We start from the raw sequence: 23363 nt of genomic DNA on the forward strand, positions 1-23363 counted from the left end.
CTACATTATATGGAATCTGCTGAAACATTTAAAGCAGCAGAATAAAACTCTTCTCTCCTGGAATAATTTTATCTTCTACATGATAAACTTTCAAAAATTTAAATACAGCTGTCACTCAGCAGACTTTTCTTCTCCAAGCTAAACATACTCAGTTCCTCCAAAAGTTCCTCATATGTTTTTTTCCTCTTAGGCTCTTTATCAACTGCTCTTCTATAGACATTGCTCAAGTTTGCCAATATCCTTTATACAACGCAGAACTAGAACAGGATCTGAGATTTTATTTGGCCTGATAAATTCAAAGTAGAAAAACGTTGACTTCTATTGATCTTGACATTACATTTCTACTGATGCAGCCTAGAATTGCATTTATTCTGTAGCTGTATCACATTGTAGTCTTGTATTCAGATATTTTCAAAAACATACTCAGATATCTTTCACATGTATTACTATTCAATATTGTCTCTCCCATCCTAACCTTTGCCTTTTTTCTATTCAAATGTGGGACTTGACTGTACTTGTTGACAGGCCATCTTGTTTGTTACTATCATTTTTTTTCAGCTTGTGAAGATATTACTGAATCGTGATAGAGTTGCTGAGTTGTTTGCCACCACCCTATCTTCATTTTGTCTGCAATTCTGATATTATTTTTAAATTCCTCATCAGTTCCATTCATAGATATGTTGAATGGCACAGAATGGAACTCATTGTTACATCTGATGTAGAGTAACTGACGTACACTCATTGAATACAATCATTAGCCAGCTTTTTAAGCATTTAATGGTAGTCCACCCTATATTTTGCCACCCTCTATATAAGAATCTCATGGGAGCCTCTCCAGAACTTTGCTGAATTTGAGGTATGCTATGTTTGCTGCAATATGATGATCAACCAATCATTCTGTAGGATATGCAGTCACATTCAATTTAGCCCTGATTATACTGACTCCTCTTTTAAATTAACTACTTTTGCAAATGATTCATATAAACTGCTGAAATTCACATGAGGTATTGATTGTAGTTAGTTATGTCCCATAGCCAAAGATTTGCTGAAGTACAGCATCTGTTAACTTGACATACTGTACAAATTGACTCTTTGCATATGTATTAAATGGCAAGATGGATATATAGCACTTCAAATACTCTAACTGATAGACTATATACTATATATATTTCTGTCTGTATTATATTAAATAATGACTATTTTCAAACTAAAAGTAAATAGTAGTACATTTATTTATATTCATTAATATATCTTGGCTTTGAATAAAAAGTAAAATTTAAAAATGTATTTTGATTTCACTGAATGCTATTACAAACATTATCACATACCATCAAAACTAATAGTTGCAACTTTGGTATATTTATTTTCAGAAGCTCGCAATGTAATTGGCTTGAAATGGATTGTGATAGCTTCATTTTGTGGTGTGGGTCTAATACTCTGAAAAAGAAGCAAAATTGTTTCTGCATACTAATAAACAAATCAATCCACTACTATTATTTTTACTAATAATTATCTTTAATAATTATAGGAAGCATACCTAGAGTCAGATATAAAGATCCCTAGCTATATACAAATGCTCAAAGTTTGGGGAACAAACTGGGAGAACTTGAATTATTAATACATGAGGGTAGATATGATATAGTTGCAATTACTGAAACTTGGTGGGATAAAACCCATGACTGGAACATATTGATAGAAGGATACACACTGTTCCAAAAAAAGAAGAAAAAAATCCAGAGTCCATAAAAGAGGAGGTGGAGTTGCATTTTATGTAAAAGACTACTATATTGCTATAGAAATCGACAAAACCAAAGACAAAGCCTCCTAGAATGCATATGGGTCAATATAAAAGAAAAAAAAATGATATTGCTATAGGTGTATACTGCAGGCCACCCAACCAAGCACAAAAAATAGAAGTAATTTTTGCTAACAAATTAATAAATATATGTAGAACATAATCATACCAGAGTCTTACATTTTAAAAGAGCTGATTTGAACAAACTCAAGAAACAGCTTGGGAAAGATTCCTTGGATGAAATCCTAAAAGGAAAACAAGAAGTTTGGGAAACTCTGAAAAATCATAAAAGCCCAATCCAATACTACTGAAAAAGAAAAACAAGAAATCCAAGAAGAAACCAGCATGGTTCCACAAAGATCTCTCTGATAAACTGAAAGATAAAAAGGATAAGTATAAAAAAGGGGAAAAAGGGATACATAAATAAGGCAGAATATCAGCAGATAGCCAGAATCTGCAAAGATGAAGTCAGGAAAGCAAATGCTCAGAATTAACAGAGTCTTGCAACAAAAGTCAAAGATAATAATAAAAAAAGTTTCTTTCAACATACAGTGAGGGAAAAAATTATTTGATTCCCGGCTGATTTTGTACATTTGCCCACTGACAAAGAAATGACCAGTCTATAATTTTAATGGTAGGTTTATTTTAACAGTGAGAAACTGAATAACAAAAAAATCCAGAAAAATACATTTCAAAAAAGTTATCAATTGATTTGCATTTTAATGAATGAAATAAGTATTTGATCCCTTCGCAAACATGACTTAGTACTTGGTGGCAAAACCTTTGTTGGCAATCACAGAGGTCAGACGTTTCTTGCATACATCTCAAGAGAGATTTTGTCCCACTCATCTTTGCAGATCCTCTTCAAGTCATTAAGGTTTTGAGGCTGATGTTTGGCAGCTCGAACCTTCAGCTCCTTCCACAGATTTTCTATGGGATTAAGGTCTGGAGACTAACTAGGCCACTCCAGAACTGTAATATGCTTTTTTTTGAGCCACTCCTTTGTTGCCTTGACCGTATGTTTTGGGTCATTGCCATCCTGGAATACTCATCCACGGCCCATTTTCAATGCCTTGGCTGAGGGAAGGAGGTTCTCACCCAAGATTTGAGGGTACATGGCCCCGTCCATTGTCCCTTTGATGTGATGAAGTTGTCCTGTCCACTTAACAGAAAAACACCACCAAAGCATAATGTTTCCACCTCCATATTTGACAGTGGGGATGGTGTTCTTGGGGTCATACGCAGCATTTCTCCTCCTCCAAACATGGCGAGTTGAGTTGATGCCAAAGAGCTCGATTTTGGTCTCATCTGACCACAGCACTTTCACCCAGTTCTCCTCTGAATCATTCAGATATTCATTGGTAAACTTCAGACGGGCCTGTACATGCGTTTTTTTTCCGGGTGCTGCAAGATTTCGGTCCTTCATAACATAGTGTGTTACCAATTTTTTTCTTGGTGACTATGGTCCCAGCTGGCTAGAGATCATTGACAAGATCCTCCCGTGTAGTTCTGGGCTGATTCCTCACCATTCTCATGATCATTGAAATGCCACAAGATGAGATCTTGCACAGAGCCGCAGACCAAGGGAGATTGACAGTTATTTTGTGTTTCTTCCATTTGTGAATAATTGCACCAACTTTGTCACCTTCTCACCAAGCTGCTTGGCAACAGTTTTGTAGCCCATTCCAGCCTTGTGTAGGTCTACAATTTTGTCCCTGACATCCTTGGATAACTCTTTGGTCTTGGCCATGATGGAGAGTTTGGAATCTGATTCATTGATTGCTTCAGCAGGACGTCAAATATTTTTTCCCCTCACTGTATAAATAACAAGAAAAAAGCCAAGGAAATAGTTGGTCCACTAAAGGGACAATATGACAAGGAAGTAAAAGGCAGTAGAGAAAATGCAGAGCTGCTTAACTTATTCTTTTCATCGGTCTTCACGCAAAAATAAACTATAGTCCAACCTACCAAAAACGTAACTGTAAAAGACAGACTAGAAATAAAAATTAAAATAAGCAAGAAAATGGTAAGAGAACACCTGTCTGATCTTGATGAATATAAATAATTGGGAACTGATGGATTACATCCCAGAGTTCTAAAGGAGCTGGCAGATGTCATTTCAGAACCATTGTACCATATCTTTCAAAAGTCCTGGAGCATCGGGGAACTACCAGAGGACTGGAAAAGAGCTGATGTGATTCCATCTTCAAAAAAAGGAAAAAAATAAACCCAGGAAACTAGAGACCAATCAGACTAACATCAATACCCAGGAAGATACTGGAAAACATAATCAAGAAACAAACCTGCAAACATCTAGAAACAAACAAAGTTATAACTAGTAGTCAGCACAGGTTTGTTAAAAATAGATCATGCCAAACCACTCTTATTTCATTCCTTGACAAAGTCACTAAATTAGTAGACCAGTTAAATGTTGTGGACATAGTATACTTAGACTTCAGTAAGACATTCGACAAAATAGACCACAACTAGGTAAGCTAAAAAAAAGTGGGATAGATAGCATCACCACCAGATGGATTTTTAACTGGCTGACAAACCATACTCAACAAGTAGTCCTTAATGGTATTACATCTACATGGAGGGAAGTAAGCAGTGGGGTACCACAAGGTTCTGTCTTAGGCCCTATATTCTTCAATATCTTCATAAATTATTTAGATGAGGGAATAGAAGGGGAATTCATCAAATTTGCAGATGATATTAAGCTGGCAAGAATAGCCAACACCCTAGATGATAAACTCAAGATCCAGATGGATCTCGACAGACTTGAACACTGGGCCCTATCTAATAAAATAAGACCATGCTTGGAATACTGCATCCAGTTTTGGTCACCACAATGTAAAAAAAGACTCTAGAAAGGGTGCAGAGAAGAGCAACAAAGATGATTAGGGGCCTGGAGGCTAAAGCATATGAAGAATGGTTACAGGAACTGGACATGGCTACTCTAGTAAAGAGAAGGATCAAAGGTGACATGATAGCAGTATTCCAATATTTGAGGAGTTGTCACAAAGAGAAGGTCAACCTATTTTCCAAAGCACCCAAAAGCTAGACAAGGAACAATGGATGGAGACTGATCAAGGAGAGATTCAACTTAGAAATAAGGAGAAATTTTCTGACATTGAGAACAATAAACTAATGGAACAGCTTGCCTTCAGGAGTTGTGGGTGCTTCATCACTGGATGCTTTCAAGATGAGATTGGACATCCACTTGTCAGAATGGTATAGGGTCTCTTACTTGAGCAGGGAGTTGGACTAGATGACCTACAAGGTCCCTTCCAACTCTGTTATTCTATTCAGACCTTCTATTCAGTATTGAAAATGTTCATTAGAGCATTATGTCAGATTAAGAAATCACACAGTTCACAGTAGCAGCACACATTAATTATAATTCCCAAACACTTATTTCATTATATCTTTTCAACTTTTATTTCTTAGGTTAGAAAATATGATGACTAGAACTGTATGCTACCACCAAAATATATTAGAATGACAACAATCCATAGTAATTTGGATTATAAAGATACCTAAAGCCCTTACATTTTAGTTTTTTATAAAAGTAACACTTGATATCCTCTTAGATTACATTAGAAAGAAGCTAAACTCTTAAGACATACTGCGTTTGATGAAAGGGGACTTTAGTCTTGGTTTAATGTCATGGTTCCGATAGATGAGACCAAGTACAGCAGAACTCCAAGGCTTGAGTATTCCTCTAAAAACATGTTTATTAGTTACAAAGTATTAGCACAACCAAAAGTGAAACCAAGACTAAAGTTCCCTCCCAAAGGAACAGTATTACAAATGTAAAATTAAGATTCTGGAAAAGATAACGAAGCAATGAATCAGTGAAAACCTAGAGGCAAACAAAGTCATAACCAAAAGTCAACATGGGTTTGTCAAAAATCTTATTGCATTCTTTGAAAAGTAAGAAAATTAGTGGACCAGAGGAATGCTATGTATATAATTTACTTGGAAATCAGTAGGGCATTTGATAAAGTAGATTACAACCTTCCATTTGATAAGATAGAAAAATGTGGGTTAGACAGCATCACCACCAGATGGATTTGTAATGCGCTTACCAACTGCACTCAACGTATAGTCCTCAATGGAGCTGCATCTACATGGAAGGAAGTATGCAGTGGGGTACCCCAAGGCTCTTTTTTACGAGAGGATGAGGGCATAGATGGGAACTCATCAAATTTGCAGATAACACCAAGCTGGCAGGAATAGCCAACATCCCAGAAGATAGGCTTAAGATACAGAAGGATCTTGACAAACTTGAACACTGGGCACTATTTATGATGAAAAATTCACCAAATTCAATGGTGAAAAAAGTAAGATTCTACATTTAGGGAAGAAAAACCAAATGCACATGTATAGTATACGGCTTACCTGGCTCAATAGTAATAACTGTGAGAGGGATCTTGGAGTCCTAGTGGACAATCACTTAAGTATGAGCCAGCAGTGTGCTGCAGCTGCCAAAAAAGCCAACACAGTGCTAGGCTGCATTAACACAGGGATAGAATCAAGATCATGTGAAGTGTTAACACCACTTTATAATGCCTTGGTAAGACAACACTTGGAATACTGCATCCAGCTTTGGTTGACACGACATAAAAAAAGTTGAGATTCAAGAAAGAGTGCAGAGAAGAGCAACAAAGATGATTAGGAGACTGGAGGCTAAAACATAAAGAACAGTTGCTGGAATTGGATATGTCTAGTTTAATGAAAAGAAGGATTGGAGGGATATGATAGCAGGTTGCCACAAAGAAGAGAGAGTCAAAGCTATTCTCCAAAGCACCTGAAGGCAGGACAAGAAGCAACGGATGGAAACTAATCAAGGAGAGAAGCAACCTGGAACTAAGGAGAAACTTCCTGACAGTTAGAACAATTAATCAGAGGAATAACTTGCCTCCAGAAGTTGTGGGTACTCCAACACTGGAAGTTTTTAAGAAGAGATTGGACAGCCATTTATCTGAAAAGGTATAGGGTTTCCTGTCTGAGCAGGGGATTATGGACCAGAAGATCTCCAAGGTCCCTTCCAACTCTGTTATTCTGTTCTTTTACATGTAAAAGAGCTTAGTCACGTGAGCCTAACTTGGATTCAGAAATTGAACAATATCCAGTGTAGTGATGGTGGCATAGGCATTAGCAAATGGACCATTGCGCTTTAGATTAATGGAAGCTTCCAAGGCATTTTAAAAGTCAGCTCATGTGTTATGTGTTATAGTAACTTAACTGATGGATATATCGCTTTCCCCCTCACACACCAACTGAAACCTCCTACTAATGAAGAAATGGAACCACTGCAGAAAAATGGTTTTAATCACAAACCCTTACAGGCTGCAACCTATCTTGTTCCTAAGGTCTAAGGGAACTTACATCCAGTCACCTGTGGGGCAATGCTTTTGGTGCAACTAAGGTCTCACAACTCATCTGTTTTCCCCAGCATTCCCCAGAGTTACTTATTCCTGATTATTTCTGGCACAGAAACCAAATAATTACAGCTCTTTGTCTATTTCAGTATTAACATTTTCTTTTTTCTGAAATTCGTAAGCGTTAAGATAAGTGATTATAAAAGAATAAACTTTAGTGGCTATAGAAATTGGCTATAGTGTTAGAAAATACTTAAAAATTTAAACCTAGGACTATCTAGATTAGATTTTAACTAAACATAGTCTTGCTTTTCTCATTACATTCAAATGAAGTTTGAAATAGACTTCTTTGCTCTCATACCATGCTGAAATGATGTCCAGAATACAAAAAGTTGTCCTTCCCTACTCACATGAAAAATACTTTAGCCTTTAGGGTAAGTTTAAATATATAGACCACTTTTTCAATCAATTTTGCTGTAAAGTATCAGTGATCAAATCATTAGGATTCTACAGAATATTACTATTGTTGTTATATTTTAATCTCACCTTACAGCCAAAAGAAAAATACCATTGAATAAGATTTTCAAATAATCAATACAAAGAGAACTGGCTAAGTAATTTAACAAATAAAAAATGGAAACAGGTTCTATCAAGGAGGATTATCTGTATTATTCTAGTATTATGATTAACAGCAGCAGTTTTGTATTCAATTACTGTAGACTTATTTCTGGAACTTAATAGTATATTGTTTAGAAAGTATCCCTAGACAATTCTGTATTTTTATTGATACCATATAAGCCATACAATAGGGAACAGATCAGATCCAGGGATTCATGAAATGTTTGTTAGGCTACAACTGCATCTGTATTTAAGTCTCTTCTATAACATTAATGTGATTATGCATATTGTATCTTATTTAGAGAATTGCTACAATGCTAGATGTTAAGAAATACATTTCTCAGGCTTCTAAATTTGAATCCAGCAATTACTTTTATATTAAGGTTTCTTTTTGATCATGCTATTATCAATTTAGAGAGGCCAAAAACAGCCAACTGCTGGCTATGCAAGCTACTAACTAATCATAACCCAAAGATGTAATATTCTGTGTGGAGGATAAGGAAAAAAGCTCCATGAGATTTAAATGAGCAATTCAAGAATGTGTACAAGCATATATACAATCATTCTGCTCAACCGCTGTATTCTGCTAATTAAAACAACAAATGAGAAAACTGATTAGGACAATATAAGAAATACTGCTACACTGCAAATGCACCAACACTCCATTTTTAGCACTCTGGTAACTTAGACAGAATGCACACCAATATTACCTCCAGAACTTTAATCTAAAAGTGAATACAGGTAGTCCTCGATTTACAACAGTTCGTTTAGTGATCTTCTAAGTTACAACGTCACTGAAAAAGTGACTTAAAACTGTTTTTCACACATTGCCGCATCTCTATGGTCATGCGATCAAAATTCAAAAACGTGGCAACTGACTCACATTTATGATGGTTGCAGTGTCTCGGGGTCATGTGATTCCCTTTTGCAATCTTCTGACAAGCAAAGTCAATTGGGAAGCCCGATTCACTTAACAATCATGTTACTAAATTAACAACTTCAATGATTTACTTAAAAACTTTGGCAAGAAAGGTCGTAAAATGGGGCAAAATTCACTTAACAACTGTCTCGCTTAGCAACAAAAATGTTGGGCTCAGTTATGGCAGTAAGTCGAGGACTACCTATATTTTCATTGGCTATAGTTTGAACAAAAATAATTTGGGACATGTTTCTTTAAGAGGGTCTCAAATCTATGTAATTGTTATGACAATCATAATTCTGTAGGATATTAATCACTTCCTGGATAGAAGTATATGAACCTTCTCTTATTAAATGTAATAAATCAGAGAGACAAAGATATATTAAGTCAAATGAGGCACATTCTCTAAATCAAATTTTTAAGCTTCAACAATCAGACTTCTCTGCATCCATCACCTGGAGAGAAAAGGAATAGTATATACAAATTGAGTCTCAGAATGCTTAGTAAGCAAGAAACTTTCATGGTCTGGAAACCTACTAATTCCATCTGCCTTCAGGGTAACCCTACTTAAAGCACTGTTAACTTATATTATAAACAGGTAGCATAAATTTCTGGCAAGATGTGGTGCCAAAAGCTGATAATCTACTTGCAAAGGTGGGCACTGATTTGGAAAAAGTAAACACTATGTATAAAGGATAGGTGACAATGCAAATGGTGTGTCAAGCCCCAAGAACCAAGAAGGGCATCTGGAGTTACCCTACAGCAGTGGTTCTCAGCCTTTTTAATGCCGCGACCCCCAACCGGTCATAAGTCGAGGACTACTCAACCGGTCGTAAGTCGAGGACTACTCAACTGGTGCAGCACCGTTTGCAGAATGGGACTTTTGGCGGGCTCAGCAGGGCAGAGACAGCCTGGACAATTCCTATTGGCTTTTGAAAGCCAATAGAATTAGACTCTATTCAAGAGAGTCTAAGGAAAAGAGGGGAAAAATGGTGGACTGCGTTGTTTGGCGACCCCCGTGAAATGATCATTCGACCCCAAATGGGGTCCCGACCCACAGGTTGAGAACCACTGCCCTACAGCAATTTCCCTTACTGCTCCTCACCTAGAATTAAAAAACTTGCCAAACTAAAGCAACTGTTTGCATCACTATAGATATATTATGGGAATAGTTAAGGATGATCCTTTTTAACTGTCTTCTTCCCAAAGACCAAACCTTCAATGGCTTCACTGCCTCCTTGCCCTTTGGAATGTCACCCCTCCCACCTGGGAATCCAAACTATATTCCACCATGTCATAAGAAAAGGGGAGCCAAACTTTCAGAACTCAAGCTTTGACTTCTAATACTGTCTGTCTGTCTGTCTGTCTATCTATCACCCTTGTTATTTTTATAACACTTAAACTTATATGGGTGGCCCAAAGTAACCCATATAAATTTAAGTGTACAAAAAAAAAAGAAAGTTATAATGAACTTTGAAATTAAACAGGCAATACTTACTGTTATTGGTACATCTTTTGTTCCTGAATTTAACAAATGTAGATTTAAAATTTTTGGCAGATCTGTTGAGACATATAGAAGGCATTGTAAGTACTTTAGAACCCAAAATCAGAATTTAACTAATTTTAGCTGTAAGATATTTATTTTGGTTTTCCAAGGTCAAGCATATTTAATTGTCATAATTAGAAAATTGTAATCTTTAATTGTTAAACAGATTGTTTTAAATGATCCCTTTTTCTTTAATATACAGTAGCAATTAATATTGACCAAAAGTATAACTATAGGTTGAAAAGTCAAATGCAAATCTTTTTCCCAATATATTTGAACAGGGAGTTATAACAAACTGAAAGCTTTTGAAATCAATTATACATCTCCAAATCTTTTTAAAATGCTCTGCAAATAGTATAGCACTGTTAATCAACAGCAATGAAATGCAACTGAAGCTTTAACTCACTGTGTAGAATCACAGAGTCATATGGCTGGAAGAGAACTTGAAGATTTTCCAGTTCAATCCCCTGCCCAAGGCAGGAAGTTATTATTGATATATTCAAATATAGTGTACAGGCAGTCAAATGAATTTGTACATTCATCTGGATATACTAATCTTAGTTTCACTTACTTAATTTTACTTTAATTATCTGTACTACAAAAACTTTATGCATAACTAAATAAAGCACGTATATAGATAAATCTGTCTGTCTGTCTGTCTGTCTACCTACCTACCTACCTACGAGATGGTTATTACATGCATAAAATACAGAACAAAAATAATGGATTTATTCTATAATGATATCTTGTTCTTTTTAGACTGCATAAGAAGCTGGGGGGGGGGAAGCACTGGTTTGCACTAATGAGAAATATGTAATTGTGCCATTAGCCATTCTTATACTGGTTGTCCAGGGTTTGATTCTTTTCTGCATGTGTTTAAGACCTGCATGAAAATATTAAAATACCGTGTTTCCCTGAAAGTAAGGCCTACCCCGAAAATAAGCCCTAGCTTGATTTTTGGAGGTGGACCTAATATAAGCCCTACCCCCCAAAAAAGCTCTAGTTTGGGGGCGAGGCACACACCTAAAAATCAAGCTAGGGCAGGGATGGGGTTGTAAAGCTGCCCCCAACGCGTCCCGCACCCACTCACCTTGCAGCCAGGCCTCTCCTTTCCGGCCCACTTCTTCTGCAGCATCTTCTGCAGCCAGGCCTGCATTTTTCAGTCACAGGCCTTTTCAGAAGGCCATCACATCCAAGAACTGAGCTATGGATTCAATCCATAGCTCGGTTCTGCAATATCTATGAAGTCGAGAAATGAGCTATGGATTCAATCCATAGCTCGCTCGGTACTTGGCTGCATAGGCTTTCCGGAAAGGCCTGACTAAGAAATGCAGGCAGGAATGCAGCTGCAGAATGAAGCTGCTCCTTCGGCCAGAAGAAGTGGACTGGCTAGGTGGGGCTGTCGATGCTGGAGGTGAGTATAAAAGATACCCCCTGAAAATAAGACATGGTGCCTCTTTTGAAGACAAAAAATATATGAGATCCGGTCTTATTTTCGAGGAAACACGGTACTTCAGTTAAACACCCCCAGATAGGAGATGAAGTTTTCTCCCATCCATGATGTCTGGATGGGAGAAAACAACTGAAACTGACTCACAGCAAGACTGAGTTGTTATCTTTCCAGAAGCAATCAGATTTGGAGAAGCCTCTTACACTAACCTTGATTGCACTGTTTGAAAGAAGAAGCCCATGACATAAGAATTTATAGTTTCTTTTTTAGTTGCTGGTGGAGAAAACGACTAGGACAGCCTTTTCCCAGTTTTAGTTGGTGCACAAATTTTATTATTTTGAAAGAGAGGCCTTGAGGCCTTCATTACCTTGAGATTGAATTATTGCAGTAATTGATGCTAGCGAGCTAGGAGGCACTTCAACAGTGCTGCATCTATAAACTGCACAGAATGCTGGTCGCTTTTCTCCAGGTGTTTATAAGAGTCAAACTCTGCCACAGTTTTTTGTGATATAGAAAAATATCATTTTAGAACAGTTCAGATCCCCCCGCTATCCCCTACTGGTAGCAATGTTGTGGCTGTTCCCCATTAAAGCTTTGGGATTGAGGTGACTGATGTGCTGCTGATTTAAAGGTATGTTTTCTTTTAAAAGATCATTTTTATAGTATTTACAGGTGCCATCCCAAATGTGTGGAATCAGGCAGAATGTAAATTGTATAATTAAATCAATAATAATTATAAGAAATATTCAAATGTAGGATTTACCTTTTGTTCTTAAAGTACCAAAATCTAGCATTTCTGTTGATGAATAAATTCCTGGAGCTTTAAAAGAAAATAAAATTAGTTTCTTTTCCACTGTAGAAGAGAAGTACATGGAATTGATTAAAAACTATATCACAAACCAGTTGTAACTTCTACTTCTACTGGAAGAATAATGAACTCTGTAGTATCTGAGGAATTTGTTTTTATTCGAATAAATGCTGTGTAATTATCTGCTTCTCTTGAAGAAAAACTTGCTCTCATTACTCCTTTAGTTTCATAGGGAGGGATTTCCTGTTGAATAGACAATAGTGGAAAATATGAGTCAAAAAAACCCCTAAAGGTCCATTTAGTATAATGTTGACTATATTTTGATCTGTTGATTACATATTTAGTAGAAAGATATCATTAGTGATTATTATCACTATACAAAAATCATAACCATGCTTCTAATGACAACAATAAAGAAGCATAAAGAGGTTTCAATTTGTACTACAGGTAGGCTGCGACTTACAACAATTCATTTAATGAACATTCAAAGTTACAATGGCACTGAAAAAAGTGACTTATGCCCGGTTTTCACGCTTACAACCACTGCAGCATTCCTATTATCATATGATCAAAATTTGGCAACTGGCATGTATTTATGACAGTTGCATTGTCCTGGGGTTATGTGATCACCATTTGTAACCTTCCCAACTGGCATCTGACAAGCAAAATCAGGAAGTCAGATTCGCTTAACAACCGATTGCTCACTTAACAACTGTAGTGATTTACTTAACTGTGGCAAAAAGGTCCTAAAATGGGACACAGCTCACTTAACAACTGCCTTGCTTGGCAATGGAAATTTTGGACTAAATTGTGGTCATCAAAAGCAGATAATAATATCAATGAATTGTCACTTACCCACAGTTTTTTTGTTCCTCCTTGTTGGCCAGATGGAAGCTCTAGATGAAGATCACCCCCACTTGAATACATTTCAACTACCTGAGAGAAAATGCAAAAAAAAAAAAAAAAAAAGAGGGGGGGGGAAGGATAAAAAAAAAGTTGTTAAAAATGTTAATAAAACCTGAATCCAAATTCAAACTAGATGTCCCAAGGTGGCTACATGTTTAGATACAATATTTGTGACATAACTCTTTTAAAAATATCCAATTTTGAAGTGAGAAATCATTAGTAACTACAGTGTTATAATAACAGTCTCCTATTATTCTAAAGGATAAAAAAAATCAATTAATCCACAATTAGTTTGGTGAGAGTTCTATCTATAATACAGGATTCTCCTTTTGCTTTCTAGTTAATTACCAAGTTTAGCTTTGCAAACATCAAGAAATCCTAACTTTAGAAAGACCATGTAAGATTTGGGAATAGAAACATTAGAAGAACCTGTCAAATGTTTCTAAACCCTAGCAGCCTTCCATTATATCATGCCAGGAAAAAATTTGTTAGCTCATAGTAGGAGAGAATGCTTTTAAATTTTTCATATTCTGCCAGTCAATTGACAGCAAAGCACTGGATCTGTCAGAATACCGATGTCAGAACACTAATGTAGAGATAATAACCCAGTCTGAAAATAAATAAATAGATAAGATCAAATATTTCAAGAATTGCATGAAATATAGTTCTCAGATCATAACCATTTATCTAGTGACTGAAGTTATGATGGTGCTCAAAAAAGTGATTTACAATCAGCTCTAGCACTTACAATCATTGCAGGATTCTCACAGTCATGACTGTGATTTAGGGCCTTGGCAAGTGTCATGTAATTATGACAGTCATAGCATTCTGCAATCACATCATCGCCATGTGCGACCTTCCCAGCTGACTTCTGACAAGCAAAGACAATGGGGAAGCTGGAAGGAAGTTCCAAGTCATGTGTCAACGCTGCAAATATTGTATATTCTTGCTTTTGACAATATGCAGAATTGTCTGGTAATTATGGGATTAATACAGAGCAGAACGGGGGCTGAGGGGGGTAAAGCCCGGCTAATTGGATAATGTGAGATATGACGGCTAATTTAGGGAGGGAACATGCTGATAATTTAACTGCTCAGAGGAAGAGAACTTAGATCCTAGCATCCCTCCATTGTGACTGTGCTGACATTTTGTAACAATAAAAGACTTTTAGGAAAATAAATTCCTGGAAGTTCTTTGGAATGTTTCATTAGCCGGAACCACAACATCATGCTAGGATCTCACATTCTTTTCAAACGACCTGGGGTCCCGAGCCCCATCCTCTATCTCTATGCTTGAGAGGAGCTGGTAATGATTCGGGGAAGATCTCATTATGGAGAAAGAAAGATTGTCTGAGGCCAGCCCCGTGGCTGCAACAGTTTCCGGGGGGGGGGGGAGAGCAACAGCCAGCAAGCCAGGGGAGAGAGGAATTTGGCAGATTTCCCAGCTGAGAGTGAAGACTTCAAAAGCAGAATGGACAGATAACACAGTTATGGGTGAGTCATTGGAAAGATTGCAAAACTCAGAAATGAAAACCGGAAATCAGTTCCTACAAAGTGAAACCTACAGCCCTTCCACTGCATATGTTCCTGTCAGGGACTCCAGCCCTGAAGAGAGAGAGAGAATCCCAGTCTGAATCCTCTGCAGCAATGGGGAGATTGGGTTTCCCAGCAGATGGCTGATCCATGTCCCCTGAATTTACCACAGCTAATAGAGGCCTTGCAATGCCTTGGGGTGGTACAGAAGCCAGGAGATCAGCAGCTGTTGGGAGAACAGCCACAGCAAGGAGGTTGGCCACACCCCCCAAACGTGCAACCCCTGGGCATAAATCTGCAGGCAGGTTGGGGCCTACAGCAACTGGGGGGGCACAAGAGCAGTGGGGAGCCCAGCAGGAAGCCTGTCGGACCCTGCCTTCACCGGCCAGAAACCCCAACCCTGAAGAGAGGGGGAGTTCCAGTCTGAGGCATCTGCAGCAATGGGTAGATGGGCTTCCCCAGCAGATGAATGATCAGCAGCAGAGGGCGTCACCACCCCCTGCAGTCCAACAACAGAGAAGACCACTACAACCCCCACTTGCACAGCCACCATTGGGAAGCCTATAGCAGCAGGGGGCACCATCAGACCCCTCTGGCCAGCAGCAGAGAGCCCAGCAGCCGTGGAGCCAGCCCCAGTGGGGGCCACAGCAGCCTGTGTTCGCACCACCTTTCAATGCAACCTTTGATGGGGACCCAGAGAAGCTGATTTTTTTTCCTCAACCAAGTGCATTCTCACTTGAAACGTGGGCCTATCTGTACCCGGAACCAGGGGCCATGGTCGATGTCATTGCGTCCAACCTAGAGGGAGAAGCATCTGAATGGCTGAACAATTTATATAGCGAGCAAGCCTCCGAATTGGAAGAACCCCACCGCTTTCTCTTAAGTCTGAGAGAACAATTTGAGGACCCATCCATTGGCCTCAAAGCAACAGGACAAATTCATAAAATAAAACAAGCCAGGAGGCCTGCCCTAGAGTACATGCGAGAATTCCGCAAAATAGCAGGTCGAATAGAAGGGTGGCCTGAGCAGTCCCTCATCCATTACTTCATTGAGAGATTAGATGATCACCTCTTTCAGGCCTGCATCTATCGAGAAGTACCTGGAGGATTAGTACCTGACGGCTGCAGGAGTAGTACCAGACGGCTGTGAAGTTAGATGTTAAGCTCTCTCGCTATAAGAAGCCTCCTCCACATGAACCTGAATGGCAACCAGAGCTACCCGGACAGCAATCACCCTCACGAAAGCCTTTGACTACTGCAAGAGGTGAGAGACCCAGGCCACCTACACGCCCTTCCTTCAAGTGTTTCCAGTGTGGACAAGGAGGACATCGAGCGGCCACCTGTCCAGTCTCCTACCCCCGACTGCAGAGGAGGCCAGAACCAGCAATGCAAAAGAAACCTGCTCAGCGGCCAACGAGAGAAAAATCCAACCGATTCACGCAGGAACCTGTCGCCCAGGTTACACCCCACACACAGGAGGACGCCGAGACTCCAGATGGACCTGCCCCTGCTCTACCCTTCTTTGACAGTGACGATGAAGGAGAAAACGACCCAATGGTGAGTCGACAAATCCTGTCTTTTTCACTGGCCGCCAAACTTATAATCCTAAGTCTGGGGCACAAATAGACTTGAATGCACTAATTGATTTGGGATGCACCCGCTGCATTATTAGTCTGGCGTTTGCCATAAAAATGGGCATAAGGGCAAAACAGCTTTCCAAACCGGTGAGATTTGAGCAAGCCGATGGCTCCCTGATGGGAGGGACTCTTATCACACAATTACCGAGCCTTTACGCCTAGAAATAGGTGCACACTGGGAGTTTATTCGCTTCCTGGTGGCTCCAAAAATGACTGAGGCGGTGATCCTAGGACTAGCCTGGTTAGACAAATGGAAGCCGTTTATCTGGTGGGAGAAAGGAATGAGAACTGTGAGACTACCTATAGGGCCTGATCCCCCCATTGATTCAACAGATGTTACTGGACATCTTAGGCCACCCAATGAGCGAGCGCACATGGCTACTTCACTGCCTCCAGGCGAACCAGTCATCCCCAAGGAATACTTGGACCTGGTGGAGGCGTTCAGTGAAAAAGAATGTGATGCCCTACCCCCTCACAGACCTAATGACTGCTCCATCGAACTGGTGCCCGTAGCCAAACTCCCACGACTGAGGATGTATGCTATGTCCCCCCTCGAAATGGAGGAGATGCAGCGATACGTGAACAAAAACCTAGCGAGGGGGTTTATCGAATGGGCCAAATCTTCTGTGGGAGCCCCTGTGCTGTTCAAAGAGAAAAAAGATGGGTCTCTTCATCTCTGCGTAGACTATAAGGGACTCAACGCTGTGAGTGTGGAAAATAAATACCCCCTCCCCCTCCTAAAGGATTTATTGACCCATCTGGCTAAGGGGAGTGTCTTCACTAAGTTAGACTTAAGAGAGGCATACTACCGGGTGAGAATAAAAGAGGGAGACGAATGGAAAACTGCCTTCAACTGTCCTATGGGGAGCTATCAGTTCAAAGTCATGCCATTTGGACTATAGGAGCCCCCAGCTGTATTTATGCAGTTGATTAATGAGATTCTACATGATCACTTGTACAAAGGGGTTTTGGTGTATCTTGATGATATCCTGATATACAGCACGAATATGACTGATCACATAAAGCTGGTGAGAGAAGTGTTAAAGAAACTATTGAACGCCAAGCTTTATGTCAAATTGTCGAAATGTGAATTTCACCAAACCCGATTAGACTATCTTAGCTACCGAATTTCCAACGAGGGTATTGAAATGGATCCAGCCAAGGTGAAAACTATAATCGAATGGCAGCCCCCAAAGACTCGCAAACAGCTCCAGAGTTTTCTAGGTTTTGTCAACTTTTATCGACAATTCATCCCCTCTTTTGCTGAGATTGCCCTACCTCTTACAGAACTACTTAAGACAGGCAAAGGAGGAGGGAAGCCACGGCCGGGCCAACCACTAGCATGGACAATGAGCTGTCAAACAGCTTTTGAGAATTTAAAGAGACTATTTGCCGCTGAACCGGTTCTAAAGCACCCCTGCCCAGGGGAACCCTTTGTGATTCAAGCCGATGCCAGCAATGTGGCAGTTAGAGCTGTGTTACTGCAAAAGAACAAAAATGGGGTCCTGCAACCCTGCGCCTACACCTCTAAGAAATTTACTGAGAGTGAACGGAGATGGGCAATCTGGGAGAAAGAGGCCTTCACGATTAGATGGGCGTTATTAAACTGGCGACACTATCTGGAAGGGAGCAAAGTGCCATTTGAGGTATGGACAGATCACAAAAACCTAGAAGCATTGAAAACTCCCCGCAAATTGTCACCAAACAAGTTCGGTGGGCACAGTACTTTAACCGCTTCAACTTCACTCTAAAGTACATACCAGGAGGAAAGAATTTCCTAGCTGATGCGCTATCCCGGTTACCCCAGTACAAAAGCGAACGAGAGCAGGTTAACGAGGCGATTATTCCCAATCCACAAACTGTCGCTCAACTTACACATCGCAGGGTCCCCAATCCTGATGACCCTGGAGCGAAGAAAATAAAACGAGAGCTCCTCACCAACCAATGGTTCAAAGCTATATTTGCCAGAAGCACTCCGTCTTAATGCTCTCAAACACAGCCACGATATAAAGCAGGCTGGACACTTTGGATATTTGAAAATCCTACACCTCACCCGCCGGCAATTTTGGTGGCCGGGGCTGAAAAGGGATGTGGAAAACTATGTAAAAGGTTGTACTGTATGTGCCACAATGAAAAGAATCCCGGGGAAAACTCCTGGGTTACTGCAACCCGTGGTAGACCCTTCTCAACCCTGGGAAGAAATAGCTATGGACTTTATAGTAGACCTAGCTGAAAGTAGGGGAAATACTGTCATCTGGACTGTAATAGACTTGTTCTCGAAGCAGGCTCATTTCATTGCCTGCAAAGGACTCCCATCTGCCCAACGACTGACCAAACTGTTCCTAAAACATATTTACCGGCTGCATGGCACCCCTAAGTAAATAATTTCGGAAAGGGGGGTGCAGTTCACAGCAAAATTTTGGAGAAGTTTTCTTAAATTAATTGGATCATCTCAAGGTTTATCATCTTCTTTTCATCCGGCCACCAATGGGGCCGCAGAAGCCGCTAATAAAATGGTGGAGCAATATCTTAGATGCTAAGTTTCTTACCAACAGACGAACTGGACTGATCTCCTCCCTTTTGCGGAGGTGGCGTACAATAATTCTGTGCACAGCAGCACCGGCTGCACGCCTTTCAGAGTGGCCACAGAAAAAGAGTTCAACCCAATACCTGAATATCCTTAGTTGCCCTCTGCTTCCCAGACACTTGATCAGTGGGTGAGAGGGTGGGAAGAAGTTTGGAAAAACACAAAAACTGCTTTAAAAAAGACTTTTGAGACCTATAAAAAGCAGGCTGATAAAAAGAGGGCTCCCCAAAGAACATTCCAAGTTGGGGAAAAGGTCTATCTGTCAACTAAATATCTACGCTCAAATTGCCCAGCAAGAAATTGGGACCAAAATTCTTGGGGCCTTTCCCCATAGTAAGGATCATCAACCCGGTCACAGTAGAACTAAAACTCCCTAGACCAGTGGTTCTCAACCTTTCTAATACCGTGACCCCATAAAACAGTTCCCCATGTTGTGGTGACCCCCAAGTGGGTGTGGCCACCAATAAGAGGGAGTAGGACAGCTAGGGAAAAGGCAAAAAAAATGGCGGACTGCGTTGTTTGGCGACCCCCGTGAAATGGTCGTTTGACCCCAAATGGGGTCCCGACCCACAGGTTGAGAACCACTGCCCTAGACTTTTAGGGAAAATTCACCCAGTTTTCCATTGTAGCTTACTGAAGCCTTATCGAGGCTCCACTTTAAGACCTCCTCCGAAGAAAACACTTGGGCCCCTCGTAGTCGCGGGACAGACCCACTATGAAGTAAAACTTATTCTTGACTCTAGAATTTTTAAAGGGAAATTGCAGTACCTAATCCAATGGAAGGGATACCCGTTGTCTGAAGCCACCTGGGTGAAATCCAGTGAAGTGAAAGCTGACAGATTGGTCAAAAAGTTTCATATGAAACACCCCAACAAACCGAAAGATAACCCTTAACATATGCTTTTGTTTACTTTACAGGATCTGTCCTTCTTGTAAGGGGGGGTGGATGTCAACACTGCAAATATTGTATATTCTTGCTTTTGACAATATGTAGAATCGTCTGATAATTATGGGGTTAATACGAGCAGAAGGGGGGTTGGGGGTAAAGCCTGGGAAAGAAAGAGGAAGAAAACATTTGACCTTCACGCTAATTGGATAATGTGAGATATGATGGCTAATTTAGGGAGGGAACATGCTGATAATTTAACTGCTCAGAGGAAGAGAACTTAGATCCTAGCATCCCTCCGTTGTGACTGTGCCGACATTTTGTAACAATAAAAGACTTTAGGAAAATAAATGCCTGGAAGTTATTTGGAATGTTTCATTAGCCGGAACCACAACATCACGGTCACATGATGTCTCATTTAACAACCGCTTAACGAAAAAAGCGGGTAAAATCAGGTGTGCTTATGTGATACTTCACAAATGAGTGCACTGAATATTGATGTATGTTCCAACCCTTATTTTGGTCGTAAGTCAAAGACTACTTGCACGTAATATATTACAATTCTTTAACATACCTATAAATATGAAAATGGTACTACTTGCCTGCAAAGGTTCACTATGGGGATTGTGTATATTTATTATAGGAGAAAAACTGCTGTTCACTGGAACTTTTGCTCCTATAAAAGGCCGCAGTCTGTAAGGGTTTGGTACTCCTACTCCAAACACCTGTTTAGGAAGAAAAAATAATAATTAATATGCTTATTTTATTTCTCCTAGCTTTAAAATTAACCCAATTCTCAGCACTAAAGAAATTCCCACATCTGTTTCTGAATCTGAAGTTCATTATTGTAAGATTTAAAGACCTCAGGCATTACTTAATTTCCTAATCATATAAAATTCAAGTATATATATATATTTCTGCCTTTCAACCCAGCAGAAATGAACATTTTATGCTATTCTCTAATATAATATAATGCAGTAGTAGCAAAAATATTTGATTTGTTGATATTTTCTTATCTCCAGATTCCATAATTTAGAATATTGAAGTTATTAAATGATTATGCAAACATATTTATATAAACTGAATTGTAAGACTTTTTGATAATTTCTTTTCATACATTGAAAAGTTTTTTGAAAAACTTACTTTGACATTCAAATATCTTTCTCTTATATTTTTAATAACATTAGAATCATTAATACCACAGAATGTTCAACAATAATTCACTACACTTCTTAAATCAAATTTTTATATTGTTAAATGCACCAACTTTGCAAAGTTCAAAAAACATTTTGTGGATGTTATGTCGTGTTGCATTGCATTGCATTACTGAGCATATTTCTGGCCTTTCTCATGTAATGTGTACCCTCAGGCAAAATAATTAGTTCAAAACCTCTAGACATTACCATGCTGGAATGTTTACCCCCATGAATAATTCTTATTTGAGAGAAGAATGATCACCAAGGAGTCACAAATTAAAGTTTTCCAGTAGAATTCAATAAGAGAATGACCATAGTATTTCTTTCCTTCAAGGGCTATATGTTTAGATGTAAGGGGGAAGAATAATCTTCCCATTTGCTGATTGCTCACTGGGAATGATTGAGTAATTGCATAAGCAGAGACTATAAGAGGTATATAAAGTTGTAATTTTCCAGGGAAAATTGAATGAGCAAATAGGAGTTTAATAATGGACTTAGCAAGAATATTTAAGGAGGAGTCTAACTATTTTTTCATCTAAGACTTTGTTTCTGAGAGCCTAAGAAGTGAACAACAAAATCTTCTGTGGGTAATACATTAGAAATAAAAGCATAAATAAATAGAAAACTTTAATTGTAAGTAGCACTGTTTCTGATATGTTTGCATTTCTACCCACCAACAATCTGGCATATACTTTCGGCAAGTACAATGCTGTAACAGTGCTTGAAGGGAAAGTCACAGGATGGGAACAATAAGTGGCTGCTTTAATTCATAATATAAAATGAAGATTTATCCAATTAAAAAAAATGAGACATTTCAAGATGACTGACAGAGGAATCAATTCTATTTAATGAAGAACATGAACCAAAGGAGCATGCTTCTGGACAAGAATGACAACCAAAAACAAGACATATTGGGGGGGGGGGAGAGAGACAACAATTTCTACAGCTATCAAGCCCTTACAAAACAAACAGGCTTTGAATTATAGGGAAGAAAAAGATATGCTGCAGAAGAGAACAAATAGTGGTGAATTTCTGAAGAAGACAGGTCTATAAAATGAATCCTGTATAACCTGGAGATGAAAATTCAGAAGTAAAGTTAAAGGCCTATTCTTATACAGGATAGTACAAAAGTTGCTAAAATGGGATCTTTCACATCTCTTAATAAAACAAATAAGGAATACCAAAGTCAAAATGTATAGACTTTGTTGTCTATCCTTCTGTAATAATAATTATTGGGAATAAACAAAATGAAATAGAATTCTGTCTTACATCTGGTGACATGACTTCTGCGATTATATTGAAGAATACAATTTGTTCAAAAGGAACATAGGTAATGTTCCCATATTAATAGAAAAGAAGAGGGACTTGCTCCTAAAAGAATTTATTCCCAAGAGCATCTAGTTAATATAAAGGGAGGAATAAATAAATCCAGAACTGTTGTTTATTTCACTCACCTAAACAAGCAGAAGGCATATATGATACTTTCCAAAAAGATATAAAATATTAGTGATGAATGGCTTTAATTATTTTGATATCTACAAGGAGGAAACCCAGCCAAACCTCAGCTTTCCAAGAAATATATTCAAAGAGTGCATATCAACGTATCCTTGTAAAACTGGAGGGAGGTATCAAGTAGGATGCCATAGTCTTGGGGACTGTATTCTTCAACATTTTTATTAGTGACTTGGACGAAGACATAAGAGAATGCATATTAAATCTACAGAAGAGAATCCAGAGTAATCTAGCAAACATTGCAAAATAAACTCAAAACAATTCTGATGGGCCTCAAGATAAGCTGAAAATAAAATAAAATTCAAAAGAAACAAATTCAAAATTTTGGGGAAACAGAAATCAGGTGCCCAGAATGAGAGATAATATACACTGTAATAATTCTTATCAAAAAGCCTGTAGGATGGTTAACCAATCGAAAAAATGTTCAACATTATAATGTGGCAACAAAAGAAAAGAGAAAAAAAGTTGTGTAGGAGTGCATCAATGGACATACTTTTCTGAATTATAAGAAATAATTATTTTACTTTATTCTGCTTTAGTCAGTCAATCTTCAGTTTAAGTAGGGTATTCAGTTCTGGAGTCTGT

The 23363-nt window shown here is 38.9% G+C and overlaps 1 protein-coding gene across 1 annotated transcript in view; it reads right to left on the reverse strand.

The window, feature by feature from the left end:
- TMEM131 (transmembrane protein 131) overlaps window positions 1–23363 on the reverse strand; it is a 134584-nt gene that overhangs the window by 65578 nt on the left and 45643 nt on the right. The window contains exons 7-12 of the mRNA XM_039340650.1: window positions 20673–20795; window positions 13379–13459; window positions 12616–12766; window positions 12479–12535; window positions 10218–10279; window positions 1329–1437 (exon numbers count right to left, since the gene is read on the reverse strand). Coding sequence (XP_039196584.1) covers window positions 1329–1437; window positions 10218–10279; window positions 12479–12535; window positions 12616–12766; window positions 13379–13459; window positions 20673–20795 — 583 coding nt within the window. The remainder of the gene's footprint in view (window positions 1–1328; window positions 1438–10217; window positions 10280–12478; window positions 12536–12615; window positions 12767–13378; window positions 13460–20672; window positions 20796–23363) is intronic.

Source organism: Crotalus tigris, unplaced genomic scaffold, assembly GCF_016545835.1.
Source record: "Crotalus tigris isolate CLP2741 ecotype Arizona unplaced genomic scaffold, ASM1654583v1 scf7180000017753.6788120, whole genome shotgun sequence".
In the NCBI taxonomy this organism is placed as follows: Eukaryota; Metazoa; Chordata; class Lepidosauria; order Squamata; family Viperidae; genus Crotalus; species Crotalus tigris.